The 27816-nt window shown below is 35.5% G+C and overlaps 1 protein-coding gene across 1 annotated transcript in view; it reads right to left on the bottom strand.

Moving 5' to 3' along the window:
• The window catches only part of VTI1A (vesicle transport through interaction with t-SNAREs 1A), a 282249-nt gene that overhangs the window by 223711 nt on the left and 30722 nt on the right, over positions 1 to 27816 (bottom strand). Inside the window, exons 4-5 of the mRNA XM_009278083.1 lie at positions 8495 to 8572; positions 2129 to 2149 (exon numbers count right to left, since the gene is read on the bottom strand). Of these exons, the coding sequence (XP_009276358.1) occupies positions 2129 to 2149; positions 8495 to 8572 (99 nt within the window). The remainder of the gene's footprint in view (positions 1 to 2128; positions 2150 to 8494; positions 8573 to 27816) is intronic.

The raw sequence follows: 27816 nt of genomic DNA, 5'->3' as shown, positions 1-27816 counted from the left end.
ACTAGCCTTCATTTAAACTTTAATGTGCATTTTGCATTGGGTATAAAAACACCATTGCAATTACAACCTATCCAACACATAGTGGGTACCTAAGCGCAGAGAACAGAATACTAACAATTGTTTTTTAAATTATTCCTCTCTCTACCTGTACAATTTTGATTTAGACAAAATAATAAATCCCTTTATTTAGTTCTACTTGCTGCTGCTGTCACTATATGCAGAGAGAGGAAAAAGTAACTTATGAGGCTAGCAAGGAAAAGCAATAAAGATTACCAGAAGCAATGTCAGAAGTTTTTAGGTGGCTATCAAAGAGGATTTATAACCTCCAAAAGGTATGACTGAGTTCAGTATAGCTCCCAAGTTGCAGCCCTTTGCAATAACATCTTGAATTTTCTTACTTGCCTTCATAGCTATTTCAAAAAGAAGAGCAGTTAAGTAGCAGATTTGTTTTTTATATCTGATTAAATTTTCAGATTAAATGTACAAATTAGAAATCTTTATATTTATAAAACTATAATCTATGTTTGCAAGCAAAAATGATCCTCCTACATTCTTTTACAAAAGCACAGGAGCAGACGTGCAGATGTTAAAGGGATGAGCAAATGAACCTTGTTCTTCTGAAAAATCTCAGAAATCAGGCTATACAAACCTTTGCAACAATATTGTCATCTGTTTAAATACTGGGACTATTGGGGAGGGGAGCTCAGCAGTGGTGGGAGGGCTTTCATGTGGTTACATGTTTATTTTGTTTAATTTTTTTTGTTAACTGTTTATATATTAATATCAGCTCCACAAGAAGAGGGAAAAATAAAGCATTCAGGGAGCTAGTGAAAGAATTTTTGTATCACAAATAACTGTTTTTAAGAATTCTCTGTAATTGTCCTTAACCTGGTTACTTTACAATTCTTTGTCATCACCATTTCTAAAACTTACAAATCATTTCCTGCAGAGCTCAGTATTCATTACTGATATGTCTAGGCACACGTTTCAAAAAGAAGATACCAGACAAATACGTGATGTTAAAATACTCGTGCTTCTAAATATATTTATTCAAATACTTCACAGAATTCTCTGTAATTGTCCTTAACCTGGTTACTTTACAATTCTTTGTCATCACCATTTCTAAAACTTACAAATCATTTCCTGCAGAGCTCAGTATTCATTACTGATATGTCTAGGCACACGTTTCAAAAAGAAGATACCAGACAAATACGTGATGTTAAAATACTCGTGCTTCTAAATATATTTATTCAAATACTTCACTGGTTCAAACTCTCTGTACGAAACCCTTCAGAAATGTGACCTGTAAGTAATCTTGACTTTACTGAGACCTTCTTTTTGGCAGCTATCAGGAAATAATAAAAGAAGCAGTTCAGATACCTGCTTTGCTACAGCAGTAAGTAACAGAGGAGTTTAATTTCAGAAAATATACCAAAACATTTGAGGAACTGACCATTAAAACAGGCTTCTCTCTCTAAATATTTATGAGTCATTTTATAACTGGAAGAAAGGTGTTCTGGAATACTGATCTCTAGTGTTACACCTACAGATCTACAGCACTCACAAATAAATAATAAATATTGATATGTGTGCATAGGTCTACCTGTACTGTATTTTCAGTGGGTGTACAATATCCAATATAATACATAAGCTACTTGAATACCTCACACCAAACTCAAAACATTGTGAAATACTGTGTAATTTTTACAGTGTTTCAGCACAGGTTTTTACCAAAGCAATGCTTTCACTTTCAGTACCAGCGTATAAATGTATTTACCCTATCAAAAATTTTGTGATGCAAACATGATTATTACTGTATCTGATTTAATCATGGGTTTCTAGCAGAGATCAAATAATAGGGTTTTTTTCCCCTTCTTTTTCTAGTGCCTTTAATGAAAATTTCCACTATCAAAGAATGTTAATTTCTAAGGTTTGATCTAGAGATTCCTATGTAAGTATACAATTATTAGGGAAAAAGAGGCACAACAGTGAATATTTTAAAGCAATGTAATCAATATTTTTGCTTTGTGTAGATTTCCCTGCAACAATGAACAAAAAGATCTACTTCAGATTTAGAAACTCAGCTTTAAAGGGAAAGCTAGACAACAAAAAGCAAGAAAGTACTCACCTCTTCACGTAATTTTATCAACTGCAACATGAACGCACAAAAAAGATAAAAAGGAAAGAAATGGCAGGAAAGAAAGATCAGTTGTGTGACAGGATACAGAATTAACATTGACAATTTATCTGTTTACATGTTTAGCATTTAAAAATCACAGACAAACACATTAAAAGAACCTAAACATAGACTACATGCAGAGTTTTTTGAACGAATAAAGATCACTTTCTCACACTGTCACATTAAACAAAGAGAATAGTGTGAAATTCTCTTTTAAACCACATCTAAGACACCATCATGAAATAAAGGGGAATGACTTCATAGAAGTCTATATTATAAAGAAAAAAACAAGTTTACTATTCCTCTCTTCGAAGATTGTACAGCTGAAGTGGTTTTGTATATACAAGTTTTCAGAATGTTTTCTGTATATTTTAGTTGTGACAACTGATTTCTTATTTTACTAGCAGATTTAACTTACTAATAGATGACTGCATCTTTATAGCATGTAACCAGTATTTCAATTTTTATATACCCAAGTTCTAATGTAACTATATTATCTAATTTTATTATTGAACCTCATATAGAGTTTTTTTTCCAGTTAAAAAAAAAATGAAGCGCAGCTTAGTTACATGGCTCAGAATGATGATTTATTGCATAGCATATTTAAAAATAGACAAAGGAATAGGGAACAACATGAAACATATTTCCCTCAGAAAAGACCCATTCCAGGTTCTTAATCCTAGACCACTACACAGTGTGTGTATATATACACACATAGGTGTGTGTGTATACTTATATAGTTAATACATTTATATTTATCAATTTATGCTTGTAAGTCAACACAATCTAACACTGTTAATCATATTGCTCTGGCAGGTTTACTATAAAACCAAATAAATCCCCAGTCTGATTATCAAGCTATGTTGTAATATTCTCTCCCCTTAGCGAGACAGATAAATTATTTGTACTGGAACAAAACGTATAATTACTCACAACAAATGTCTGCGTAAGAGTGGCTCTTTATAAAAAATTACAGTTCTCTCACCGATTCCAGTTGAATTCGAAATTACAACAGCTACATCATTATCTCAGTTTATGCTGATACTTCACCTACAGTTTCATAACACTAATTTTCAACACGTGTGTAAGCTGAGAATGTTTACTGCTAATAAAGTCTCGCCAGCATGAAGGAAACAAAAGAACCTCCATTATTCTCTATTGTTTCATATGGCTCATCTAAAACTGAACGTACGCCTCACCCCGTTACCAAAACGGACAACAAGGCTCTAACTAGATGTAATTAGGAGGGCTACTACCACACGGACTTAAACTGAAATGGCTCTTCAGTACATAGCTAAAAGAACTTTCCTAGAATTTGGTATAAAGAAAACTGCATTGTCCGCCAAACCGGCGCTTAAATTCAAGTGCTTGGCCTATCATAAATTGGTCTCTTTCTCCAGATCTTCCCCCCCCTTTTTTCCCCAAAAAGGCAAACATTAAGGCTCTTTAGAAAGAGACGATCTGGGAGTTGATCACATAGCTATCTTTTCTTTCTGAGGCCACCATTCTTCAGTTGACTATGATACTTAAAGGGCCAAAGTTTAAAACTACTCTCCCGCAATAGAGCCCGTTTGGGCATGCCACCCTGCTATAATCAATGAGAGTTTTAAAATGCTGCACATTTGTTTTTTCAATAGGTCCCAAACAAAAATGTTCTATCTTGTTTGTGCTGCATGGCTGAATTTAAGCTCTGCATGGGATTTGCAGCTAAGCTAAGTAATGGGAGAGGGTTTGGGTTTTTTTTAACATTGGCTGAAAGATATTCATTCAAATTAACAAAAGATGTATTTTTCCTCCATTTAACAATGCTCTTGATGAAATTGTGTTACCTTTACTTTTCTATTTTGAAACATTATGTTTATTATGCTCACCGCTCAACTGTAAACAGCATTAAGCCGTGTGCAGCCACCATTTTAGGTTATGATAATCAGCATATTTTTGAAACAAAGATTTTTTTTTTTTTCAATACAGAATTCGATACAAGAGGTAATCTGTTCCTTTGTAGGCTAAAAAAAAAAATCTGGTTTACGCTGGTTTGAACCAGTGGAATCTCTTGTGGCTAAGCCTTCTGCTGTGACTAAAATCAAAACTGTGCCGCAGAGAGCGAGGGAGCAAGATGGGATGTGTGCCTCTGTGTGTGTGTGTGAGCGCACGCGTGTGTGTGTGTGTCTGTGAGGCACGTCACGTGACATAGAAAACTACCAAATTTTTTTTAGAAAGCTGATAACGCTACCGCCGTCTCTGTCCGCATATAGATAACGAATAAATGCTGAACTCTATTAAACGCCCTTTACACATTATCGTGGGTCGAACACACAATTTTCTGAACTTATGATGACAGTCTATTTATTTTGCTATAAACCCTCGGCATGTAACGAACAGATTTGTGTCTGGTAATGATCTGCTCTGCCAGGGCTATATGAAATGATACCGACCTTCTTTAGATCTTGGGGAATTAAATTGACCAACTTCACCCCCTGGTCTGTAGCTGAAGTTTGACACACTTTATGCACAGCAAGCCCAAATCTAATATTATCAGAACTTTGTAGTCAGAAATTAATTAGCCACAAAATATTTGTTCACCACAAATCACATATACAGCGTATGTGTATACGGACACGCAATTTAACCTAATGCGAATTTATTTAAACTTATTAATGAACATAGTTGCGAAAGAGAAAGGAATACTATTATATTTCAAGGAAGCTGGCAATACTGTACCTGACACTATTTTGGTCGAGAAGGATTTCTGACTGAACCCAACATATACTTTCTAAAAAACATATGAATCACCACATAAAACAGTTCTATGATTATTAAAGTGAAGCCACAACTTTAAGTAGTGTATCATTGCACTGAAAAGCTCAAAACTTTCAAGGGGTTTGATAAACATTGGTGGCCAGAATGACAAATAAGACTTGAAAGTAACAGAGCCCGTTTAAGACCACTCCTGAAAAATAAATAACAACCCAATGCACACAGTAGGTTTTTGGGTTTGGGGTTGTGAGGTGGGGTTTTTTTGATGGGAGAAGGGATGTCTCCTGATTCTCAACCTCTGTATGTGCCTCATCTGACTACATTCACGCGATTTAAATTAAGAATAAATTAATGTATACTAAGCAATGACTTTACTAAACCCTAAATGCATTAAGAACATTATGCCACTATTTATCTCATCAAACAAAGATGCATTTTTTTAAAAAAAAAAAAAGCTTTGAATAGCAGTATTGTATGATTCTTATAACTTCTTACAAGAAGTTTCTATATGCTTTATCTGGTAAAATTAGTTAAATCTCGGTATAATCATTATAAGGCCACGGTATTCTACATTGTTGTCATCTACATATGATGACAGCTACTTATAGGAGACATTTAGGAAAAAATATGATGACAAAAGACCAATCATAATTTGCTAATTCTTCAGTCTGTTCTTTGTACTTCAATCTTTCTGCTTGGGAGAACAACTGGAAACTCATACCTATGAACCTATTCATTACAGCTTATAACTTGGCTGTGTTTTGCTGTAACTGTACCTTTGAAACTCAACTCAAAAAACAGAAGTTGAATACAGAAAGGATCCAAATTGTGCTCCATTTATTTCTAGATACTTAATATGGTTGTACTAGCCAGTATACATCAAGTTCCTTTTCGTCTTCTCCCTCCACCAAAAATGTTTTGCAAATGTTTATCATGATGACAAAGACCATACCTAAAATGCACAGCTCATATCTCTTGTTTCCCTTGCATAACACCCCAGTCTAACCAGATATTCAGCATTTCTATTTGCAGATTTTACCAGTATTTGTGGATTGGTACAGGAGCAATTCTGAGCTGGCAACTTTTTTCAACAACTCCTTTGTCAGAAGAGGAATCCCTCCTCTCCTCTCCTCTTTCAAAGTTTGGTGACTGAACTGGGGGAAAAAAACCCCACCACCTTCCAGTTTAACTAATTCAACCTAACCCACACTGATTGGTAAGTGAAAGTCCCATAAGATTGGAGTGAGGGTCAGTCCATCTACCTATATTTATTTCCATCAGACAAAATTAAAGCAAGAATTTGAAACATCTTCAGATATTTTATACGGCTGTAAGTTATACCTGGGCGTCCCTTCATCATCTAGTTCAAGCTTTCTATTAATATAATAATGTGCAAGAGCGAAAGTGTATTAGTCCTGGGGTTACCGAGTTAAATACATCGAGATAACATGTTCACTAGATAGTAAGTACCCAAACCTTACACTTGATTTGGATAGCTGCACGTTCTGATACGCTCAACATCAGACTGAAGTTCTTGCACTAACTGCTTGTACTCATAACTACATGCATATAAGATAAGTACAAATATAAATAATGATATTTCGTAAGAAAAAGACTGTAGTATTGATTATTGGAACAACACAATAAATAATATTTTTAAAAATACTGGCATTCACATATTTAAAAGAAGTTAGTTGACTCCTTTATGGTGATATTTCATAACATTTTTCAAGGAAGAAAAGAAAGAAATTCAGAACTTTCAAAGGTATGGGGGTAACAATTTCAAGCTGGGTTACTACATAAACTCCTTTAACACCCAAAATTTTCTTCCATTTAAAAAGTGGTCATTTAGAAGAAAAAACTCACGTTGACAAATGGTTGAAAGTATCATTTGGTTCCTTGAGATGAGACCATGTTGCTTCCATCAAGTTTAGAAAAAAGATCATAACTCGCAAAAAGTGCACGTGAACCAGTTATTTAACCATTCCTTAAAAAGCGAAAATAAAATATTTTATCTCACCCCTACACATAGGGTATTCTGTTACAAGTAAAGCTTATCACAATTGCCCTTTTATGTCTGAATTCACACAATTTTTTCTTGAAATGTAAAAATAGCAGCACCTTAAAAGAAATAAAATGTGAATCTTAACACTTTCACTGGACTGAGTTTACGATCATGACGTGCAGACTGCGAAACTCTTTTCCCTGAAATCATCCTTTCCATAAACTCATTTTTTAGAGATATAAACCCCTCGTTATTTTATTCAAATTTTGGAATCTCCCCTTGCTATGACATATAAATATGAAGATTAGTATCTTTTAAATTTGACCCTTCACATAGATACTACAGCTGCTGTACACTACAGAGTCTACAGATATATTGTATGCTGTGTATAATTTCATTAATGTATGTACTAAAGTCTATTACAGACTTTAAAACTTACACAGCACATTTAAAATACTGTATAAGATTAAGGCTTAAGGAGTCTGTGTTTTAAAATTCATTGTACTGGGATAAGTCTCCAGGTCTTTCTTTTTTCCAGTCCTTAGTGGAACAGAGCTTATATTGAGGGTAGAAGATACTAAAAATTTTAGAACGTGGTTCTGTTCCATTTCCTTATTTAATACTGCATTTATCAAGTAACATTTAAACGAGCTTCACTTTCACTACCAAAATAATTTAAATTCTATCTGGTCAGAAGAGAAAATCTGATATTTAAGAAAACTTTCAACTAACTTCTAACTCAGAATGCACAACTTTCATTACAGCTGACATGATTTGTAAAAAGAAAGAAACATTCTGCTTTCAGACACAGCTTGTCAAACAAGTTTCAGCACCAAAAGAAATATTAACAGGTAGGTCAAATTCCCCTGAATTTAATGTTGCCTTTCTAATTTTCAGTAGTCTAGTAGGATCCTCACTGTAGTGTCCAGAACAACAATACGGGTACAAGATTTTAAAAAAGCCTCAGGATTATCAAGCTTTCCTTCATTAAAAGAGATGGATAGCGCTCTGCATTCTAGTACAACATGCATTATGAAAGCATGCTTTTATTAGTACAACTTGTGTTTTTGGTACAAGGAGAGAAAATCTGTTTAGGGAAGGAATCACACAAGGAAACTGAGTGGGATACTCCCTAATTCTGAGAGCGCACTTTCATTTGTTTTGCCTGCCAGTGTTGATTTAATTATACTGCATTATTATCAAAGCTGCATTATGTACTTTTTTTATTCCTTTTACATGTGTTTGAGGTGAAGACCTTGGCTTTGTCGGCAAACAGCGCGTTTCAAGTTATTTCTTAAGTACTAAATAATAAAGAAAAGAGAAGAAAAGATTTTTTTTTAAGATAGCAGACAGTGATCACAAGTTAAAGGGTTAAATGTAAGATCTCCAAGAAACATTTTGAAGTTGATTAAGACCCCAGCTTTGCATTAAACAGTATCACTTCCACATGAGTTGTTGCTAATGCTGTTAAGGAGCAGCTTGAGAAGCCCAGTGTGCCAGTGACCTCCTTCACCCTCCAGCCACCCACTAGGGCTTCTTGATTAGCATCCTACCTGGTTCTCTGAGGAATTCCCATCATCCCCTAGGAGCTCATTCCGCACCTCATCACTGTAGGCGATCCGTGACCTTTTCTGTAAAACAAAAAGAAAAAAGGGTTAGGAAGTAAAGCTCCGAAGCCATTGGTATCAAGGCTGATCATCTTAAACCTCGAGAGCCCCCTAATGGATACCTATTTGATATTAAAAAAAAAAAAAATCCGCAAATAAAAGTTATTAAAAAGTTCAACTGCTGTATTTTGACAAATTTGCATGGCAAAAGCTTAGCATTTCTAAAACAGTCACATCCTCAACTTTTCGGCAATGAAAGCAGCTTCAGTGAAGCTCAAGGTACATAATGTGTGATCCCAGTTCTGACAGTCAGGTAACCTTGACAAGCAATATACACTAATATCAGAAGCATTGAAGAAACGCATGTGTAGGAACCAAATGTATTTTTCTGAAGAACACTAGCTAGCTGGACGCCAAACCCAGAGTAACACTGCAGTAATGCCATTAAATAGGAAAGGAAGACTGAGCTTTTCCCATATGAAAAAACAAAAACCTGAACAACACACATTTGACAAAACTGGTTGAACTTAAAGATGTAGAAAATTAACAAGTGTTTCCTATGCTGCTAAGGCTATGAAGGCCTATGGGGAAAGGACCAGAAATCAAAGGGCAAAAGAAAGCAGAGAAAACAGCAGTACGAGGAAACATTGGTTTATAGCAGTAGTTCATGGAAACACCACAAAAGTGAGACAGTCATTCATTAGATCATTATGACAGACAGTCGTTACTCACAGCTTATGAGCACCAGATTTGCTCATGAACTGATCATCATATTGATTCTAAACTAGATCAAGTGCCGAGCAATGGAAAGCAGATGTCTGAAGATTACCAAGGTAGCACAACATTCAATGGAACAAGTCCATAAAGAGAACATCAGCCCAGCTTTCAATTTCTTTGTTGGCCAAGTAACAGGTCCTTAGTCGGTTAATATTCCTACATTCACCACTAAAAGAGAGAAAGGATTTTTAACATATTGTCTAAAATCTTTTTATATTTGAGTGCAGTTATGATCAATTTTACACTTCATCAGAGGAAGAAACCCAAGAGTAGCAAGAACTAAGCCGTAGGGCCTTCCTTTATCGATGGGAGCTTCCCTCACACTCTGCCGTGGTAGTCACTACCAGTAGGAACTCAGCAAAAACAAATCCCTCCTCAAACCTTCCCTAATTGGTCAATCATGCCAAAAAATGTGCTTGGGACTGGGGCACAGCAAACAACCCACTAGAAATTTTATTGAGCAGAAGGAAATTCATTACCTTTGTGACAAAGAAGTTTGGAAGCGGGTCACCCCTTACGCTAGGAACCTAGCAGCGGAGTAAGCCTTGTATTGGTCATCTCAGAGCAATACATTTTAGCTTTTTATCCTGTGTAGTTCACCCTTTATTACCATCATAATCGTTACAATGCTTACCAATTTGTGATTCAGTTGCTCGTGTTCGGATCTAGATTATATACTGAAGCTACAGATGTACGTAGCAAGGACAAAGCATACCACGGACCTACTACAAGAGCTGAATTGTGCCAAATCTTTTGGAGATCTCAGCTGTCACAGTTTCATACTAACCAAGCTGAAGAAGTCTACAGCATTAAAGGAAATGAGAACCTTTAAACAGGCTGTGGTATCAGAGCTGCCTGTTTAAATTATTCATTTCATCACTATGGGGGACTAAAACACTCCACAGTATGCAAGAATATCATATGGAGATAGGTTTTGTTTTTCTCTTTTTTCACCAAAAGCCAACAAATTGGCATAGATTGCTCAATTATATTATTTTCCTATTTTTATTTGATACACATCAAACAAGGAAGGAAATTACAAATATATACCCATAAATACCTAATCTTCTTTTCTGATTAAGATTCAATCTTCCCATTTGAGGTCTAGTAGTTCAACTGTACAGTCTCTCCCAATTTCACAAAATGACTCAGCCCCATTGATTCTGTTAGTGTTGAATGTATTTATCATTATTAGACTGAGATGAGGAGCGTAATGCTTCATAAGCTTGTTCTCCAGTGAACAAGTTGCCTAATTATATGTAGAGACTGAGATGGTCCTTGGTTACACATAATTTATTTGAAAGATTTAACTGGCTGATATTCTCATTCATAAGAGCCTGCATGGAAGAAAGGAAAAAGAATATTCTTCACGGGAAAGAAATAAATGTTAATAGCAATACAATTTTTAGAGGCCCTTTATATCCTCTATATCATCATGACTGAACTTAATAAATATATTTGTATCATTGTTCTTTTATTGAAATAATCTGTCATGATCTGAAAATCAGCAATTATATTAAAAGAAATAACCCTTTGACTACAATTAGGTATAACTCTTTGCCATAATCAATAAATAATTTGATACTACTTTTGATCACAGTTTCACTACCAAATGAATCAATAATATAAAAGGAAATGCCTTTGAACTAAAGTGTTCATTTGTTCTTTCAGGACTTATCCAAAATATCAATAACTTGAATTACTATTCTTATTTTTATTAAAGTAATATTGGCTAACACTTTTAAATGTGGCTATCAAAATTAGTTCAGTTTGTCCGAACTCAGTAATTAAATAATTTTTAGATTTTTTTTTTTTTTTTAGTTCGTAACTATCAGCTGTTTATAAATATGTACTTTAGCCAAATGCAAGAATGATAGTTTGAGCTGGAAATGTCACACACTCTGCTACAGTTTGAAGGAACCCAATTCATAATGCATTTTATAAATAGTTAATGACTTCTATACATAAGCTAACCAGGCAAATCAAGAAATTGTCAACATTTTTAGTCTTAGTTGTCAGTTACCACTGTCTACTGGTACTTTATATGTATGTTTCTAGAAAAGACAGAAGCTTTACAGAGTTTGTAAATCAAGGCATTTCTGGGCAGCTCAATATAGGTTTAAGAGGTTCTGTGTGCAGTTTTTTGTCTGTAAAGGTCTGTCATATATAGAAGTTTTCCTTGTATTTTGTATTTTTTATATATACATAGACAAAAAGTGTAAGCACACAAGTGTTTTTTAACTCAGTGTACATGTTTGCATTCAAATGTAGCATGCACAAGAACACACGACGACACAAAAGGGTTAAGCTACTCTCCACAAGAACTTCAAGACAGAGAAAGTTTCAGGGGCTGTTTTAAATGTACTACAGTACCCAGACCTTCTGACAAGGAAGAATTTCTGATTCCAGGCAGATCGCTCTTGGTTTATGAACAGGATTTTTGCATACTGATTGGGTGATTTTCTTAAAGCCCTGTTCAAACAGATACACTTGCTCAGTTCTGTCTGGCAATTTGGCTTTAAACAATCTGTCTACTTGACCCAAGCTTTAACATTTCCCAACAGAACTGAATGTGTTCATGGGCAAGCACAGCTAAATTAGAATTGAAATGAATTAACTCAGCTTAAACTAATTAAGATCTGTGATCTGCAGAACCACCCCCCTGTATGATTCTACATGTGAAGTAGGGTACATGTAACCAGACTGTAAGAATTCTGCTATACTACTAATCTGAGCATAACAATGAAGTTCGTCTATTACTAAAGCATATGAGAAGTTAATTTCCATGGCCTACACATGGCAAAGCAATTGCTTAAATTGCCTCACCTGGGAATTTAATACAATGTTATCATCAGACCAGCCACACTGTAAATAGATTTATAATGCTTTCCATGTGCTAGGCTAGGTTGCATATGAATTAAGTAATGATCTGGTATTATAATACAATCAGCTAGTTCCCACACCTGGCAGACAGGATATTTTGCTAAATTACTACCTATACAGATACATCACAACACAAAAACAGAAAAGGCAATGGGAAGAGAAACAATCTACATGGTGTATGACTGATTTTTAGAGTCATACAGGTAACCAAATAAGATGTAGATAGAAAGAGGTATCCAAAATAATCTGCTTCCAACATCTGCTCAACAGAACGCATACTTATTCACTTCTATTCAATTTTGGCCTAATTTTCCGCATTCTATACTTTAATTACTCATCCACATTCTGAAATGTTCCCATTAGTGAAGGCCAGAACTAGCCAATGCCCCCTCACTCCAACGCACTTTCAGCAATCAGCCAAATAATTGATATAAAGTATTGCACATTTTCATACCTGAATTAAAGAACAGCTTTCTTCCTCCTAAATGCTAAGCAGCCCCCTGAACAGCCAAGCAAACCTAGGTGCGTTTCAGACAAAAGGCCCAGCAAATCCTTTTGCCCCAGCCTCTCCATTTTTCAGGCTCAATGTTTTAAGAACAAATTAAACAGATTTTTTTGGTGAAATATGTGTAAACAAACAAAAAGGTTTTTTTATCCACAAACATCTGTTTTCAGAAAATTCATTCATACCTGAATTAAAGAACAGCTTTCTTCCTCCTAAATGCTAAGCAGCCCCCTGAACAGCCAAGCAAACCTAGGTGCGTTTCAGACAAAAGGCCCAGCAAATCCTTTTGCCCCAGCCTCTCCATTTTTCAGGCTCAATGTTTTAAGAACAAATTAAACAGATTTTTTTGGTGAAATATGTGTAAACAAACAAAAAGGTTTTTTTATCCACAAACATCTGTTTTCATAGAAAATTCATCAGAATTTCCTGGTATATATAAATGGTTTAAAAAATCTTCAGGCATCTGTTTCAGTGTTTGGCCCTGCTCTAGATGTAAATAAATACTCAAGAATAGCATAACCAGAAATAATTTGTAGGAATAAATTAGATTTTTTTTTTATGTTCTTTGAGAGTAGTCAGTTTTGCCGTTGCTCTTGCTAAAAGCAAGGTGAAAAAAGTGACCTGATCTTCAAATGGACTGCTAAGTACTGCAGTATTTACACTTTCATCTCTGCCTTTCAGAATAGATACTTAACTACTTTTTGCTGAGCAAAAATGGAAAGGATACAGTTCAACAAATTTGGAAGAAAAATAAGTGATCCTAGTTAACAAAGCTTATATTTAAACAGAAACACGAAAACACTTCTTCAGGAAATAAAATAATGGAAATTGCTTAAGAAATTGTGTTCAAACTTCAGTTTTCAAAACTTCTACATTTCTCTGTAAAGGTGATCCAGGAACAATAGACTAGACACTTCAGACTGCAATTTGAAAGGGGTTTTCCTGTTCCTAAGTAGCTTAGTTTTTATCGATTGTGTGTAAGAAGCAGGAAAATGATTACATAGCGCTAATATACAACCTGATGCAATGCTGGACTTTCAAGCATTTCCTTATGAAAATAAAAAACCAAAACTGATACAGTTCTGTCGAAAAGGAAATAAAAACTATTCTACAAATCCTATGAAACTTCTGATTGAAAGAATCAATTCAACAGTACATCTTGGCTGGCAAAAGTCAATACCTAAGCCACTCCCGATCTTGCCTGCCCTCCCTGAATGCACACAAAAAAGATTGCAGGTAAGTCCGAAAGAGAAATGCACAACTTAAAACCTGTATTCTGCTACACCGCCAAATGTCGTTGGCTTCCTACAACAGCAGAGAGAAATCAAACTTCAAGTGCTAATGTGAAATTAACGCACAGATACTATCACCCATTTTAAGCAGAAGTCACAGGTCTATAAATCTTCTTTTCAATAATCATCATCAAACACACTTTTAGTTTCATTATGGGGTGAGGGCAGGGAGGAAGGTCAAGCAAACCCCCATGAGGATACAACACATTGTATTATGTTGGTCATGAAAAATGCAGCTTCTGCCCACAAAACTACTTCCATCTCAAACTCATGACCAGTGGACCATGTATGTCACCAACATGGCTGATGCTTAAACAACCTGCTAGATTGCACGTGCTGTAGGTAGGGAAGAAAACAGGTGACCTGTGAGAGAATTGTAACTCATTGTTTCTGTGAATATAAGGAGTAACACAGGATGATTTCTATTGTGCAAAAGACATTTGTATTTAGAAAAACAGCTTATATTTACCTGGGCTCTGCCTTTTAAACTTAATAACTTAGACAAGGAAGGATATTTCAAAATTCAAAAGTCTGGAACTGACCTCTCCCCCCTTCTATTTTTTAGAGGATGCTCGAAAATTCACTACCATTGCTTCCAATTTAACAAGACCACATCTACAGAAAAGTAATATAACGAAATACAAGAGTTATAAATCCAAACATGGAAAACTTCAGATAAGCATTGCTTGGGCTTGGATAGCACTCTCCAAACATAATGAATAACTCCCCGTAGCCTCGTGTTTATACAAATTTATTTTTTTTTTAATTATAACTACTCATCTTTTTGCTTGTTTGAATTACCACGCCCTATTACTAAATCTTGGTCCCTATGTATCCACTACTTTATTCTTTCACCAGAATTCAGTTTCCCCAAGGTGCTTTCAGCTTTGGGCTGTTCTGCAGAACAGTTTGTCTGCCTTTTTACTCTTGCGCCATAATCTCAAAAAAATATGCCAGGCATCAGCTGACACATGAAGGGTGACTGAGTATTCCTGCAAATTTGACTGTAACCTCTCTGTAGGCCAACATAGTGATGTCTGCCTTTTGCACTGCTGACTTGCAGCTATTCTGCTATCTACTATTACCTACGTGTGCTAGTCTGTTCCTGTAATATGCTTTTTGGTACTCTAATTTCAGTATTTCATACAACTCCTTCCTATTGATTCCTTCAAATAACCATTATTATACTATCATATGTCATTATAAAACCTATCTTTACACATCTACTTAGCTGGCTAAGTTAACCAACTTGCTATTCAGTCAATGGAAATTCCTCTAAATTGTGCATGAGATCACTCGAGTTCATTCCTTCTCAGATTCACCTTCCAGAAAAGCCTAGTGCTTCCCTGTAACCACGCTGTGTGTGTTCAAAGACCAGTCTGATAATCTAGCTTGCTAAATTAAAAGTTGGTGTTAGTTAGCACATAATAAAGTGGTGTTAGTGCCCTTTGCCTTGATATGTATAGCAAATATTGGCATATATTTGCCTAATTTGTTGACAAAGGTTTTGCAACTTGCAGATCCTTTTTTACCACAGTCATTTCAATCAGCAATGCTGGAAGAAAAGGCAAGAACAAGGTTGGAGAGGGGAGAACACTCTCTCTCCCCAACTCAGATGACAGTTTGAAAATAAAGATACCTCAGCTGTAAGACCACACCTGATACAGGTTCAAAGTTATTCACAACTTGACTATTTGGGTGTCGAGGGTCTAAGTGGGATAAATTCTGTTGTCTATAGCATAGGTCCACGCTTAGACTTGGAGGCAAAAGGGACATGTCTCGACGGTGGCATCAACAGAAAATTTGGATGCAAAGAATAGGAACAGCCAAAAGTAAGCCACTGTTGTTGACAGATAAATTGATCCTCAACTCACGTTCAGGCTAATCTGCAGAAATGTTTAAGGATGTCAATATGATCACACAAGACAATTCAGTCTCTATATCAAATCCTAGAAGACTCTCACTCCTAAAACACATTTTAAAAAGTCACATCAGGCATTGGAAGTCAGTCACTAATGTCATATAGGCTGCTATTCTTCTCCAGAAGTCTCTGCTAGATAAAAGTAACTTCAATTTAAAGATCAGCAAAACTAGGCTACAAACATAAGCCTATTTTGAGTATGGTTTAACTGCAGCAGATCTTTGCTCTTAGAACTGGCATATGCACATAATAAATGTACATGTAAGAGCTACAAGTTTCTCTGCAAAATTACCTTATAGGGAAAATTGTTAAGGATAATGGTGGAATAGAGAACTCCTAGTGCCTTTTTCCAGTACAACACCAAGCTTATGTTTCTTTCATGAAATCTTAATTTGTCATCTCAACTCATCTCCTTGTTGTAATGACCAAACTCATATATTATAGTGGTTCCTTTTTTTTTTTTTTCAATAAAAGCTTGCTTTCGTTCCTTTTTTCCTTTCTTTTTCTTTTTTTAATAATGCTTATTACCAGGCATTTTATCCAACATATGCTATTTAGAAGACAAGGAGCAACTACACATCAGAATCATGTACTTCAGAATGTCTTGTGGTTCAAAGACTTTATGCTGTGTCGTAGGTTCATAATTAACATAAACGTATGCTAAATCTTTGAGACGGAAGATAAACTCCAGTGTGTTGGACCAACAGACAGATTAACCGAGAAAATGAAAATATGGAGCCATTTTCCTCCAAGGGGAGGAGTTTATACTATAAGGGCCAACCTTTAAAGAGAGTGCTCCCAAAGCCAGTGAAGAAGGGAGAAAAAAAATCTTAAGGAGGCTTAAGATTTTTTAATTAGCTCACACCATGGTAAAGGATGATAAACATCTCAGATAAACCAAAACTTGAAATGTTCATTAGAACATCTTTGTTTCAGCTGGTATTTCCATCTGGAGCCTAGGTTCCCGTTGCTAACAGTAACAAGACATCTGCTGGTACTTTCCACCAGCTCCTTCCTTTTCCAGAATGAAGCGTCCAAGCGTTACTTCCTTCCTCCATTTGTTACTTAATTGTCTTTATCAGCCTGTACCTGCACTCCCTGGCCAGACACTACGGACATCGGCAACTGTAATGAAAATCTGTAATTGGGCTGAAGCAGTTTCCATTCTTGAATGCTACCATCATCTTTTTCAGCTCTCTCACTCCCTGGATTTCTAACAGTGGGTAAAGCCTAGGTATTTTTTAGGCTTTTAGGCTTTCCAGTTAAAAGTACAATTTTGCTACTGAGCTCAGGTCTATTAATAAATTATACATTTTGTCCAACTCCAAGAGTAGAAAACAAAAGGAAGCCATAAAGACAGATCTCATTTTGGACACTTAAAATGAGGGCAAGGCAGATGAATCAAATGTTTCCAAGGCAGCCGTTTTGTCCCACCTGCATTTGTGCCACTCTGATAGGATCTATTTTAAACCAAAGAAACTTAAGCAGGCCTTTCCAAAAATACTTTTTAGTGCATAAAAAGCTATTTTAGGCACTGTCTTTTTTTTCACTGAGCATAACACACTCTCTCAGAGGCATCTTTCCACCTGTATACCAATACATGTTTTTTAATTTCTGAAAATAATACACAGAATAAGAAAATCTCAGTTAGCCCTAAAAATACAAATCATAATAAATATGAAAAACCCTATTCAATGAGAGAAGCAGAGGATAATTTCTGACTTCACCATTAAATATAAAATAAAATAATGCTTGATGAAAAGAATAATTAAATAGAAAAATGGCATAATTAAGGTGGTTTGCATAGAAATGTACCCACATGGTGCTCATTCTGTGTATTTCAATGCAAGTATTTTGGACCATAAGCACATTAGCTCAAACTATTGATTAATAAAAAGGAAAATGAAAAATACTTTGTGTATAACACAGCCCAGTCAAAACTGATTTTTGGATCTTATTGCCCGTGCTTCCTGAATTTATTATTTTTGCCCTGACATGATTTAGCTGGGATTCCTTTCCTTCCTTCTAGATCATGTGTACTTACACACAGACACATTGCCTTGTCTGAAAAAGAGAAAAATTGTCTCAGTTTAGTAATTTTAGTAGTTAAGTGGTCACAATTGGGCTTTGAAGTTTGCAACAGATTGAAGGAGGAGTAAATCTGTACCTTCACTGCTCCCCACCAGGCACTACTGGGACAGAACCAGTTCTTTCATGCTGTGTTAAATCAATAGCTAATATGATAAAATACTAGCCCGATGTTCAGACATGGCATTTTCTAGTTTTATCAGAAGCTGATGATTAGCAGTTCTTGCTTTACACTACCTGAGATGAAAGTCAATAACTAATCCACTACCTATAATTTATCTAACTAAAGTCCTCCTTTTTATACTGTCTCTGCATTTGAGTTCCTCAGTCTCCCCCATTCAGTGAAAATACTTAGAAACAATATGAATTTCTTAAAGTACATAAAATGGATGAAAAATTATTATTATAATGCACATATCTGTATCAAAAATAGACACACCAACCCCACCCCTACTTGGTTTATTTCTTCAGAACTTAAGCCTTAAGTCTTGTAACACAGTGTAACAGAAAGGCAGTATATTTACACAAAATACTGGTAGTTACAAAATATTTGGCATTTAAAGTGTCTTTCTGATAGACAGGCTTCAGCTAACTTGTTATTTTTCCCCTTACCTGTAGCATAGTCAGAAATTCTGCCTCTAAGGGGACCAACATACAACAAAAAGAATAATGACAAACACTGATACTGGCAGTATCTCATTTCCCAGTAAATATTGATGTCCAAACTAAAAAAATTCACTGAGTATTTCTGTTTTGTCCCTGTTTTTATGTTGTCACCAACAATGCTTACACATTTCTATTGATCTTGTTTATAGCTGCCTAGATTTTCACTGTCAAGACAATGTAGTGTGAACCTTAAGGAAAACCTCACTTTATGTAAGACTGTATAAAGACTGCCTTATCAGTCAAAGCTTCAATTAGCCCAGAACTTGCATGGCCTCCTATAGTGGCCATGAATGGATAACAAGGGGAAATCTTAAGGAACAGAGCAGGGATGGAATGATTCTCATTTCAGTAGACGCTGCCAGTTTCTGATGATCAGCAGTTCAGGGAGTTTAAGGTACATCTAAGATCTCCACACTTAATAAACCTTGATGGTTACTGCTTATATAATACTTCTTTTATTCAAATAACAACTGAACATGCATTCATGCACAAGAAGAAAGATGTTCAGATCTCAATATTAGGGCAAAGATTAAATTCAAAAGTTATCCAACTTTTCATTTGGATGAAACTGAAGTGAAGCTCCAAAGAAAGAAGGTAATAATTAAAATATCAAAAGCAATTAATTTATATCACAGAATGTTATAACATCTCTTCCATGGGGCATACATTGGCACTATGAATTTAATTCAGAGGTTCTCATCTTTACAGGGTAAACTCCACAGTTAGAGAAAGATTATCTAATGAATCACTTTGCAATTTCTGTTCATACAGGTCACATGCTCTCCCAATCTCTTAATAAACTATGGCAAATATTCAAGTTACTCAGATTAGAAAAACAGAACTATATTATATAGTCATATTATATCTCCGCTCAGCTCCTTTGAAGTGCAAGAAAGGCCCAGTACCATTTGACCAAACATCTGTCCCTCCACCCCACCAGCTGTTCTTGTATGGCAGAGTTTAGAAACTTCTGGTATAACAAAGCTGTTAGCATCAAATAAAGATGATCTGATACAAAGAAAAACAAAGTTTGATAGCATATGGCAAACATAATATTTCCAACTCCAATTCACGAACCTGACGTGCAAAACCAACACAGAAAGAATATAAGGAACAGAAGGAAAACAAATCCATGTGTGTAACACATATCTGGATTTTTGATTCCTAAGCATTCAGGGACAGACCCAAATTTATATAATAATCTCAGGTTAAAATTTCAACCTAAAAATGAACTCACACAAAGATAGAGTGATGGCAACCATTCTACTAAACTCTCAGGTGATGTACCCACCGTTCTTTTCCTTTCCCTATCATTCATCAGTCTTACACCTTTCACAGTTTGTACCTTCTTCCCCCAATTTATCACATGCTTTCTCCAGTGCGACCATACTTACCTCTTTCTACCACAAAGTGTGACGAAACAGGGTATTTTGTTCCCTTTCCCACCACTCATTTTGCCATTCCCTACTGGTTCCCTCCCTCTGCTCCGGTATTTGGGTCCTCTCCTAACCTCCCTCTCTCAAGTCCAGGATCAGATGCCTTACAACAAACAAGAGCAGTCATCTTGAAGAGCACATGCTGCCATTTGTCCATTGTCATTGTCCACTGTTACTACAGGCAGTATTACGGTTCTATAGGAGAATGGCAACCATTGTAACAGGATCACAACAGTTTCAAAGACTTCTGAAGTAGTGGCCCCAGGGGAAAAGTTCAGGTGATTGTTGACTCTGACCACAAATGGACATTTATTGGCAGCCAGATAATGAAAATCAATATACTCTTGTTTTAAAATTTATTGATCATCAGTTTGCATGTTGGAAGTATTTTGTTATAACCTTTCTGCAAAAGAGATGAAGGAAGTTCAATAAAAAGTAAGAAAGAACTCAACAGATAAGATGTATTTCAGTCTGAAAGATCAAGAAAAAAAGCAAAATATGGTTCCAGCTGATCTTGAACACACTGTATGATGAACCATCTATGCTTTTATTTATTTACCTAGATTTTGCAAGGCATAAAAAATGCATGGTCACAGAATTGGAATTAACAGATCAGTAAATCTACAGATATGAGACAAATAAGCAAGAGTTAGGGTCTTCCAGGAGATACTTATAAGTAAATGGATAAGGAATTAACTAGTATATTTGTGTATTAAAAAATCCTTATATAAAATGACAGTGATTTCATACTCAAAGTTATCCTGAGAATTTCCAAGTATCAAAGTATATACAAGTTGCCTATAAAGATGCCCTTGGAGCAACGCATTTTAACTAGCAAGAAGTCTTCAAGACTAAATTAATGGCTCGGATGGCTGTCAATCTGGGAAAAACTTCTCTTGAAGTAAACCAGAAGAGTGATACTTGAGCGTTAACTCCAAAATGTAAGAGATTCCACAGTTAAGCAGCAAAAATGGGATGCATAGTTGCATACAGCTGACTTGGGGAACATTTTTATTTGGGGATGAAAAGCAATTATTGTTTTGTTTGCTAGGCCACTAGGATTCCTAGTTTGGATTTCACGTTATTGATCTAACCACCTCATCAAAAAGAGGATATTTCAGTATCTTATTTTATCCTGGGAGAAGCATTGCAGGGGATCATTAGAAACCGGTATGTGTTTTCCTAAACAGTATTTCCATAGATGGCCACTGAGCCTCATACATTTGTCTGTATCACCCTGGAAAACACAGTCAAGACCTAGTGGCTGGATCTCCTCTTCCACTGTATTATGGATCAACTTTCAGATCTGTAATAATCTGAGTTAGGTTCTAAACAGACAAAACCCCATAAGAGCAGAAATTGCCAGAGAGCCACAAACCAGGTCCACTGAATAATTCATTTAGGCACTATCTGCTAAAGGGGGAGAAGCATTCTAAGAATCTTCTAATCGCTCTAATGTTATATAGGAACATCCCTGGTTTCAGCTTTTCGTTGTTCTCAGGGGTTAGATAGTCCCCATTGTTATTAAGACGAAACTACCGGTCCGCTATCTCAAAGAGATTGGTGTGCATACATATTTCTCCTTCGCTGTTTGATTTACAGACCTGAGGAATATGGATTACCTCTGTTATCTGCACAAACAAGCTCTACTAAAATCTTGGCATTCAGTCAACTTTTATCTCGGGGACCCCAAATCATACCATTAGGCAACACAGAGCACCTATCTCGACTGAACTGTCATACAAATAGATTTTTGTCAGATGTTCAATTTGTATTGGGGAGCATGCCAACAAAAACAAAAGTCAGCAATTTAAAACAACAAACCAGCCCCTGTGCTGACAGGAACAAATTACTATATTCCAAATGAGTAAGAATTACTGTAGATCATAGATCCTCAGTAAACACTATACAAAGGGTGAAAAAGTACTCGTCAAATTAATTCTTTCTAGTAACTCCATGCTCTGAAACGAAGAGAAGAGGCTGAGTACAAATAAAATACAACACAAAATAATACAAATAAGTTTATAAAAGCACATAAAGAGGTACAATCAAAGAGGATTTAATTATTTAACAACTGGTAGTGCTAAGACAGGAGATCAGCAAAGACTCATTAGAGTTCAAAACTAAACTTTTGCAATTGGTCAAACAGTGCAGCAGTATGTTGTACTTCTAACAACTCCAAGATCTGGTTTCTAGGCAATGACCTTACAGAGGCTAAGTGCACTGCTGAGGTGATGCATGCATCTTTTGGGGCAAAGATAGAAGTAGCTGCAAAAACACAATACATTTTGTTAGCCCACCCGAGGAGCAAAACTGATTTCTGTTCTTCCACAAACCACACAGAAGGTCTAGCACAATCTTTTCAAAGAACTCTTCTGATCACTGTAATTATTCCTTTTCGAGTGACCCCATTCCATAACACACCATTCATGAAAAGACCTTGAAAACACTTTCCCTCTGAAACTTGGTAGTACGCTACACAGACCTTAGCATTTGAACTAGGAGTTACTTTTCTTTTATGGATTATAACACTTAAAAAAGAAACTTTCATCTACAAGCTAACTGGAGTGAAATTTGTCTAAATAATTTTTTTCTGTTTCTTTTTTCTGCTGTTTTCAATATTCTTTTGTTTTTATATCAGTGATTTCTTTTTTTAACTCAGTTAAAAAACTCAGCTTGTTCACTTATATTCCATCTCCTTCCCTGACAAATAAAAGAAGCTGCAATCTTGTCCTCGTGACTCTATAATTTCTTACCTTGGAAATTATTATGACGCCAAAAAAGCAACATGAAATAATAATGTAAAATTGAGCACTAGTAGAGATAAAATGGTATAAAAAACCACCACCCTGATGAAAAAACCCACCAATAAAAGACCTTGAAAACACTTTCCCTCTGAAACTTGGTAGTACGCTACACAGACCTTAGCATTTGAACTAGGAGTTACTTTTCTTTTATGGATTATAACACTTAAAAAAGAAACTTTCATCTACAAGCTAACTGGAGTGAAATTTGTCTAAATAATTTTTTTCTGTTTCTTTTTTCTGCTGTTTTCAATATTCTTTTGTTTTTATATCAGTGATTTCTTTTTTTAACTCAGTTAAAAAACTCAGCTTGTTCACTTATATTCCATCTCCTTCCCTGACAAATAAAAGAAGCTGCAATCTTGTCCTCGTGACTCTATAATTTCTTACCTTGGAAATTATTATGACGCCAAAAAAGCAACATGAAATAATAATGTAAAATTGAGCACTAGTAGAGATAAAATGGTATAAAAAACCACCACCCTGATGAAAAAAAACCCACCAATAACTACACTGATGGAAAGAGTGTACAAAGTACACACATCAAGTAAGAGTTAAAGAAATATTTACCTACTTGAAAGTCATCTCCTGGCAAATTTTATAGGAAAAGTTTTTCTAACACACTCTTAGTAAACAGGTAATACTAGAAAAGTAAAAAAATATATGTCTGCTTGCAGTTTAAGCTAATTTGTTTTGGACCATTCCATTATCTGTTACGTACATAGTGATTTCAAAGCTATAGGGTCAGAACCTATTACAAACTACCCCCTCCCCTCATTTTAAGACTTTCCAAAGAAACTTTAAACAGAAAATGATTCTATCAGTGATATATCCAAAATTGTAAATACACTGGACATTAAAAAGACAAATGGTTCAAGAAAATGTTGTTTGCAAAAATAATCTTGAACTCTATGTCTGATACCTCTATTGCTTCATCAGCAGTAAGGGAAGCAATGAAACGTCTCATTTCTATGTTGCAATGTTTGCAACATTATTTTCTTAATAAAAAAGAAACCACACGGCCCCTAAGCTATTTCCACATGGTCAAGGAATTAAAATCCTCAAGAGTGATAAGAATATATAATCTGACCTCTGCACGTTTGCCAACAGGAAGAATTTTTCCAAACAAATTATTTTATATTAACATATGTCTTCTTTGTATAATGGCTGCATGAGCTTCTTACCCCATATTTAATCCAAATCATCACAAAAGCAAGGTGAGGAACTGCAAATCTGCATCAGTTTGATTCAGTTTGCTGAATGCAGTTGAGAACTTCTTCAAAGAAGTTATTTGCTGCCTCTTCCCCTAAATGCTCCTCAGACAATGTTTGCAATTCACTCATCTTCATTCAGCACCTTTCAGCGATTCTCTCGCAGTCTCATAGATTCCTCAGCCCTTAAAAAGAATGACATGCCACATCGCCTGGTTGACTCTCAAAGGGTAGTGCCCTGGTAAGGCTGGTCCTTCTGCAGGAGCATATGGTATTGTCTTCTATTAGCTCAAAAGAGGGAAATCCTGATCAATACAGTGTGCCCTTTGTAAAGATAAGAGAGTTCTCTTCTCACAATGCACCTTGGTTATGGGTCTGAGATCCCAAGAGTTTTTCTCTCCACTTCCGCTATATTTGGACTGGAGACCAACATCTACCTTTTTCTATGCCTCTTCATCAGGTTTTTGTTTTCTTTTCAGTGATCTGAATCATCTTTTAATGAAAGCTTCCAAACTTATCAAGACCTTCAAATAAATTTCAGTTGTCCCATTACCACATTTTATTCAAAACATTTATAAGTCTAGAGACTTCTCACATAAAACACATAAAACAAAACAGATCTTCACCACAGCAAAATACTACCACTGAGTTTTTTAAAGCACATTAAGATACAGATGACCTTACAGGAACATGTAAAAGGGAATCTTGTATAAAATAATGCCATTAATTCTTTCTATGAGCTATTCAACCCCAGGACAGCATCTTCAATCCTTACAACATAACCCAAGATTCTCCTTTTTCCATTTTGAGTTATACAGAATGAGACGTCCTGTAAGGTCACTGGCACTCCAACTTCTACTTCCATGTTTATAAATGCTAATACTGCATAACATGTCATTCTTCTGGTACAGGGCACAAAAGAAGACCTTGACTATGCGTTCACTGCCTGGAATTATTTCAGTTTGAGGAACCAGAACAAAAGAAAGAGCAGGGGAACACTAAGGGCCCATAGCTCAACCTCTATCTTAATTAAATAATTTGAATATAAATGGTATAAATGTAAGGCATTAGTCAAGTAATTAATAGTAACAAAAATGGTGACAACCTAGCTTTGAAGCAAATACAGAGCAGCCATGCCACTTTCAAATTTACTTTTTAATATAGAGATGATAAACAGGTTTCATTGAGCCTTGAGCAGTTGCAGATACTCAGCATCTTAGCGTTGGCCCTAATACCATACAATCAAGACTTTTTTTGTTGAACGCTACCATGATTGACAGTCATATTCCATATCTTGCAGGAGTAAGTGTAAATGTAAGATGGTCTCCTCCACTGTTCCACTCTTTCCCTTTGCTCTCCAAATCCTACATACATTTTGAGAAATTAGCATGATGGCCAGCAGACAGATGTGATGTCAGTGCTTGCCCCTGCTTGTATTAGAGAGTCAACTCTCTGTATGGCCACAGAGAAGAAGTCTAGAAAGGGAACTATGTATTTAAAGAGTAAAATGAAAGATAACATACATAATACAGACCATATACCTACACAGATATATACTTATGTCATTCTAGTCCTGCTTAGTAAATAGAAGATAAAAAAAAGCAAAACTAATGTAATTTTGAATGACAATTTCATTATTTCTTGTGATATTAAATAAGACATTTGGCAGTGCAAAATTTTTTCACATTGTTACAAAATTGGTTTACAGTTGTTCTGGTGACGGTGATTATTTGCTATTCACTATACTTGCTAAATAAGACATTTGGCAGTGCAAAATTTTTTCACATTGTTACAAAATTGGTTTACAGTTGTTCTGGTGACGGTGATTATTTGCTATTCAATCTATACTTGCCTGATTTGTAATCAAGACATGAATTTCAAAAAAACCTAATATGTTTTTAGATTAAAAGCTGTGGAAGAACATATAAGCTGTATCGACAGAAGTTACTCAATGTACAGAAGCACACAGCTACCTGTTTCCTGTGGTCATTGTCTTTTTCTCATATACTGGGAAAAATATCGTTCTGCTGAGATCTGAAGTTTTAATACCTTCTTTGTGGGACGATGATGCTTTTATGTGGAATTCAAAAGCTGAAGCATAGGTAAACAAGATCTACCTGCATCTTTCAACTTGAATTTTGGAAAACTGGCATGGGAGGAAATCCTTTGGTGAACTATATGAGGGAGATGGGAAAAGATTGATCAACTGATTACTTTTTAAACAGAAAATGAAGAAAGCGACTTTCCTGGCATGATAGAACTTAACAAAACAAATCCCTTCAAATCTCAATGGCTAAAGTTCTTTCTAATGAGACTTGAATTGGGGAAAATATCAAACTTTTCTCACTGCACGGTGACAGCATTCCTATCATATTTTCCCATTGAATGAGCTGGGAATATATGAACACCAGCTATGTGGCTGCATCAATACGCTCTTTGACACAGCAATTAATAGAAGAACACGTCTGAAAGTCTAAAGATCAGGTACTTCAGTTTTAAAGTTTTTAAATCATATTATTAGGAGCATAAATAGGAAATTAAAATACTGGCTTATTTTAAACAAGTCAAATAATTGTGTTGTTGCATAAACCTGATACCACCGAAGTGGGTATATTCTTCACTAGCAAAGCCAACGCAAAGGTCAGATACTTAAGTTCTTTGTGCAGAGAGGACATCTTTCTGATTTTAAAGCATCTGCCGCTGTATGGCCACCAAGCCTGAGGGAGTTATTTGAGCTCTACTGTATTACAAGTAACACAGTAATGTTAGACAATGCTGTTTGTCATTAATACAAGAGCTAAGGGGGAAAATATCAGGCTTACTGTGCAGTTACATAGTTATATTAAAAAAAATTACCAGTCTGAGTGAACTGAATTGTCACACTCAATAGTCTACTAAACACTACTTCAGACAAAAAAAAGTTGCACTTTTAACAGAGCACTTTCAAAAAACTTAGATATAAGAACAGTAATGGTTACCATCACAATGGGTATTATAAATTCTCAATTTGTGTATAATATTTAATGACAAACATAAGACTTTATATAAGGCGTAAGAAATTTATATCTATTTCTTTAATTGGGGTTTTCTGTTCAAACTTCTGCAAACCAGTTTAAAAAAAAAAAATCTGAAGGAAGTCTTTCAACACAACCTTTTCATTTGCAGATAGTTTGCTAGTTGGTTGTTGTATATATTTTAAGTGCTATGTTTTAAAAACAAAGGTCTTACGGTAACAGTCTGATCCCCAGCTGGATGAGTTATGTATAACCAATACTGCATAAAAGTACAGGCTGGTATTTGCATTATCTTTAAGTAGGCATATAAATCCAAAGTGTACAAACTTTAAAATATTTCCATTTACAGAGCTTTTCTCAAGAATGTTCCTATAAAGTAAATGAGACAGAGACCCGGAAACAGATGACATTTGTTTCTATTCCCAAAAAACTATTTGCAGTGTTTTCCCCATTTAAGTTATACTATTTCCAGAACTAGTGATCGCTCCAGAACAAAGGAAGTCTTATTTATTTTCTGCATAGGCTGAAGCTAAATATATTGATCTATCAACCCAAACAAACCAACAGATGCCTGCTATGATCCCAAGTTTTTAGTTTGGAATAATGACCAATACTTATCCAAGCAAAAAATTCACCGTTCCCGGAGCCAGAAAGTCCAGACACTTGCACTG

This window comes from Aptenodytes forsteri, unplaced genomic scaffold (genome assembly GCF_000699145.1).
Source record: "Aptenodytes forsteri isolate BGI_AS27 unplaced genomic scaffold, ASM69914v1 Scaffold15, whole genome shotgun sequence".
Taxonomy (NCBI): Eukaryota; Metazoa; Chordata; class Aves; order Sphenisciformes; family Spheniscidae; genus Aptenodytes; species Aptenodytes forsteri.
This window is presented reverse-complemented; position numbering and strand designations above follow the sequence as displayed.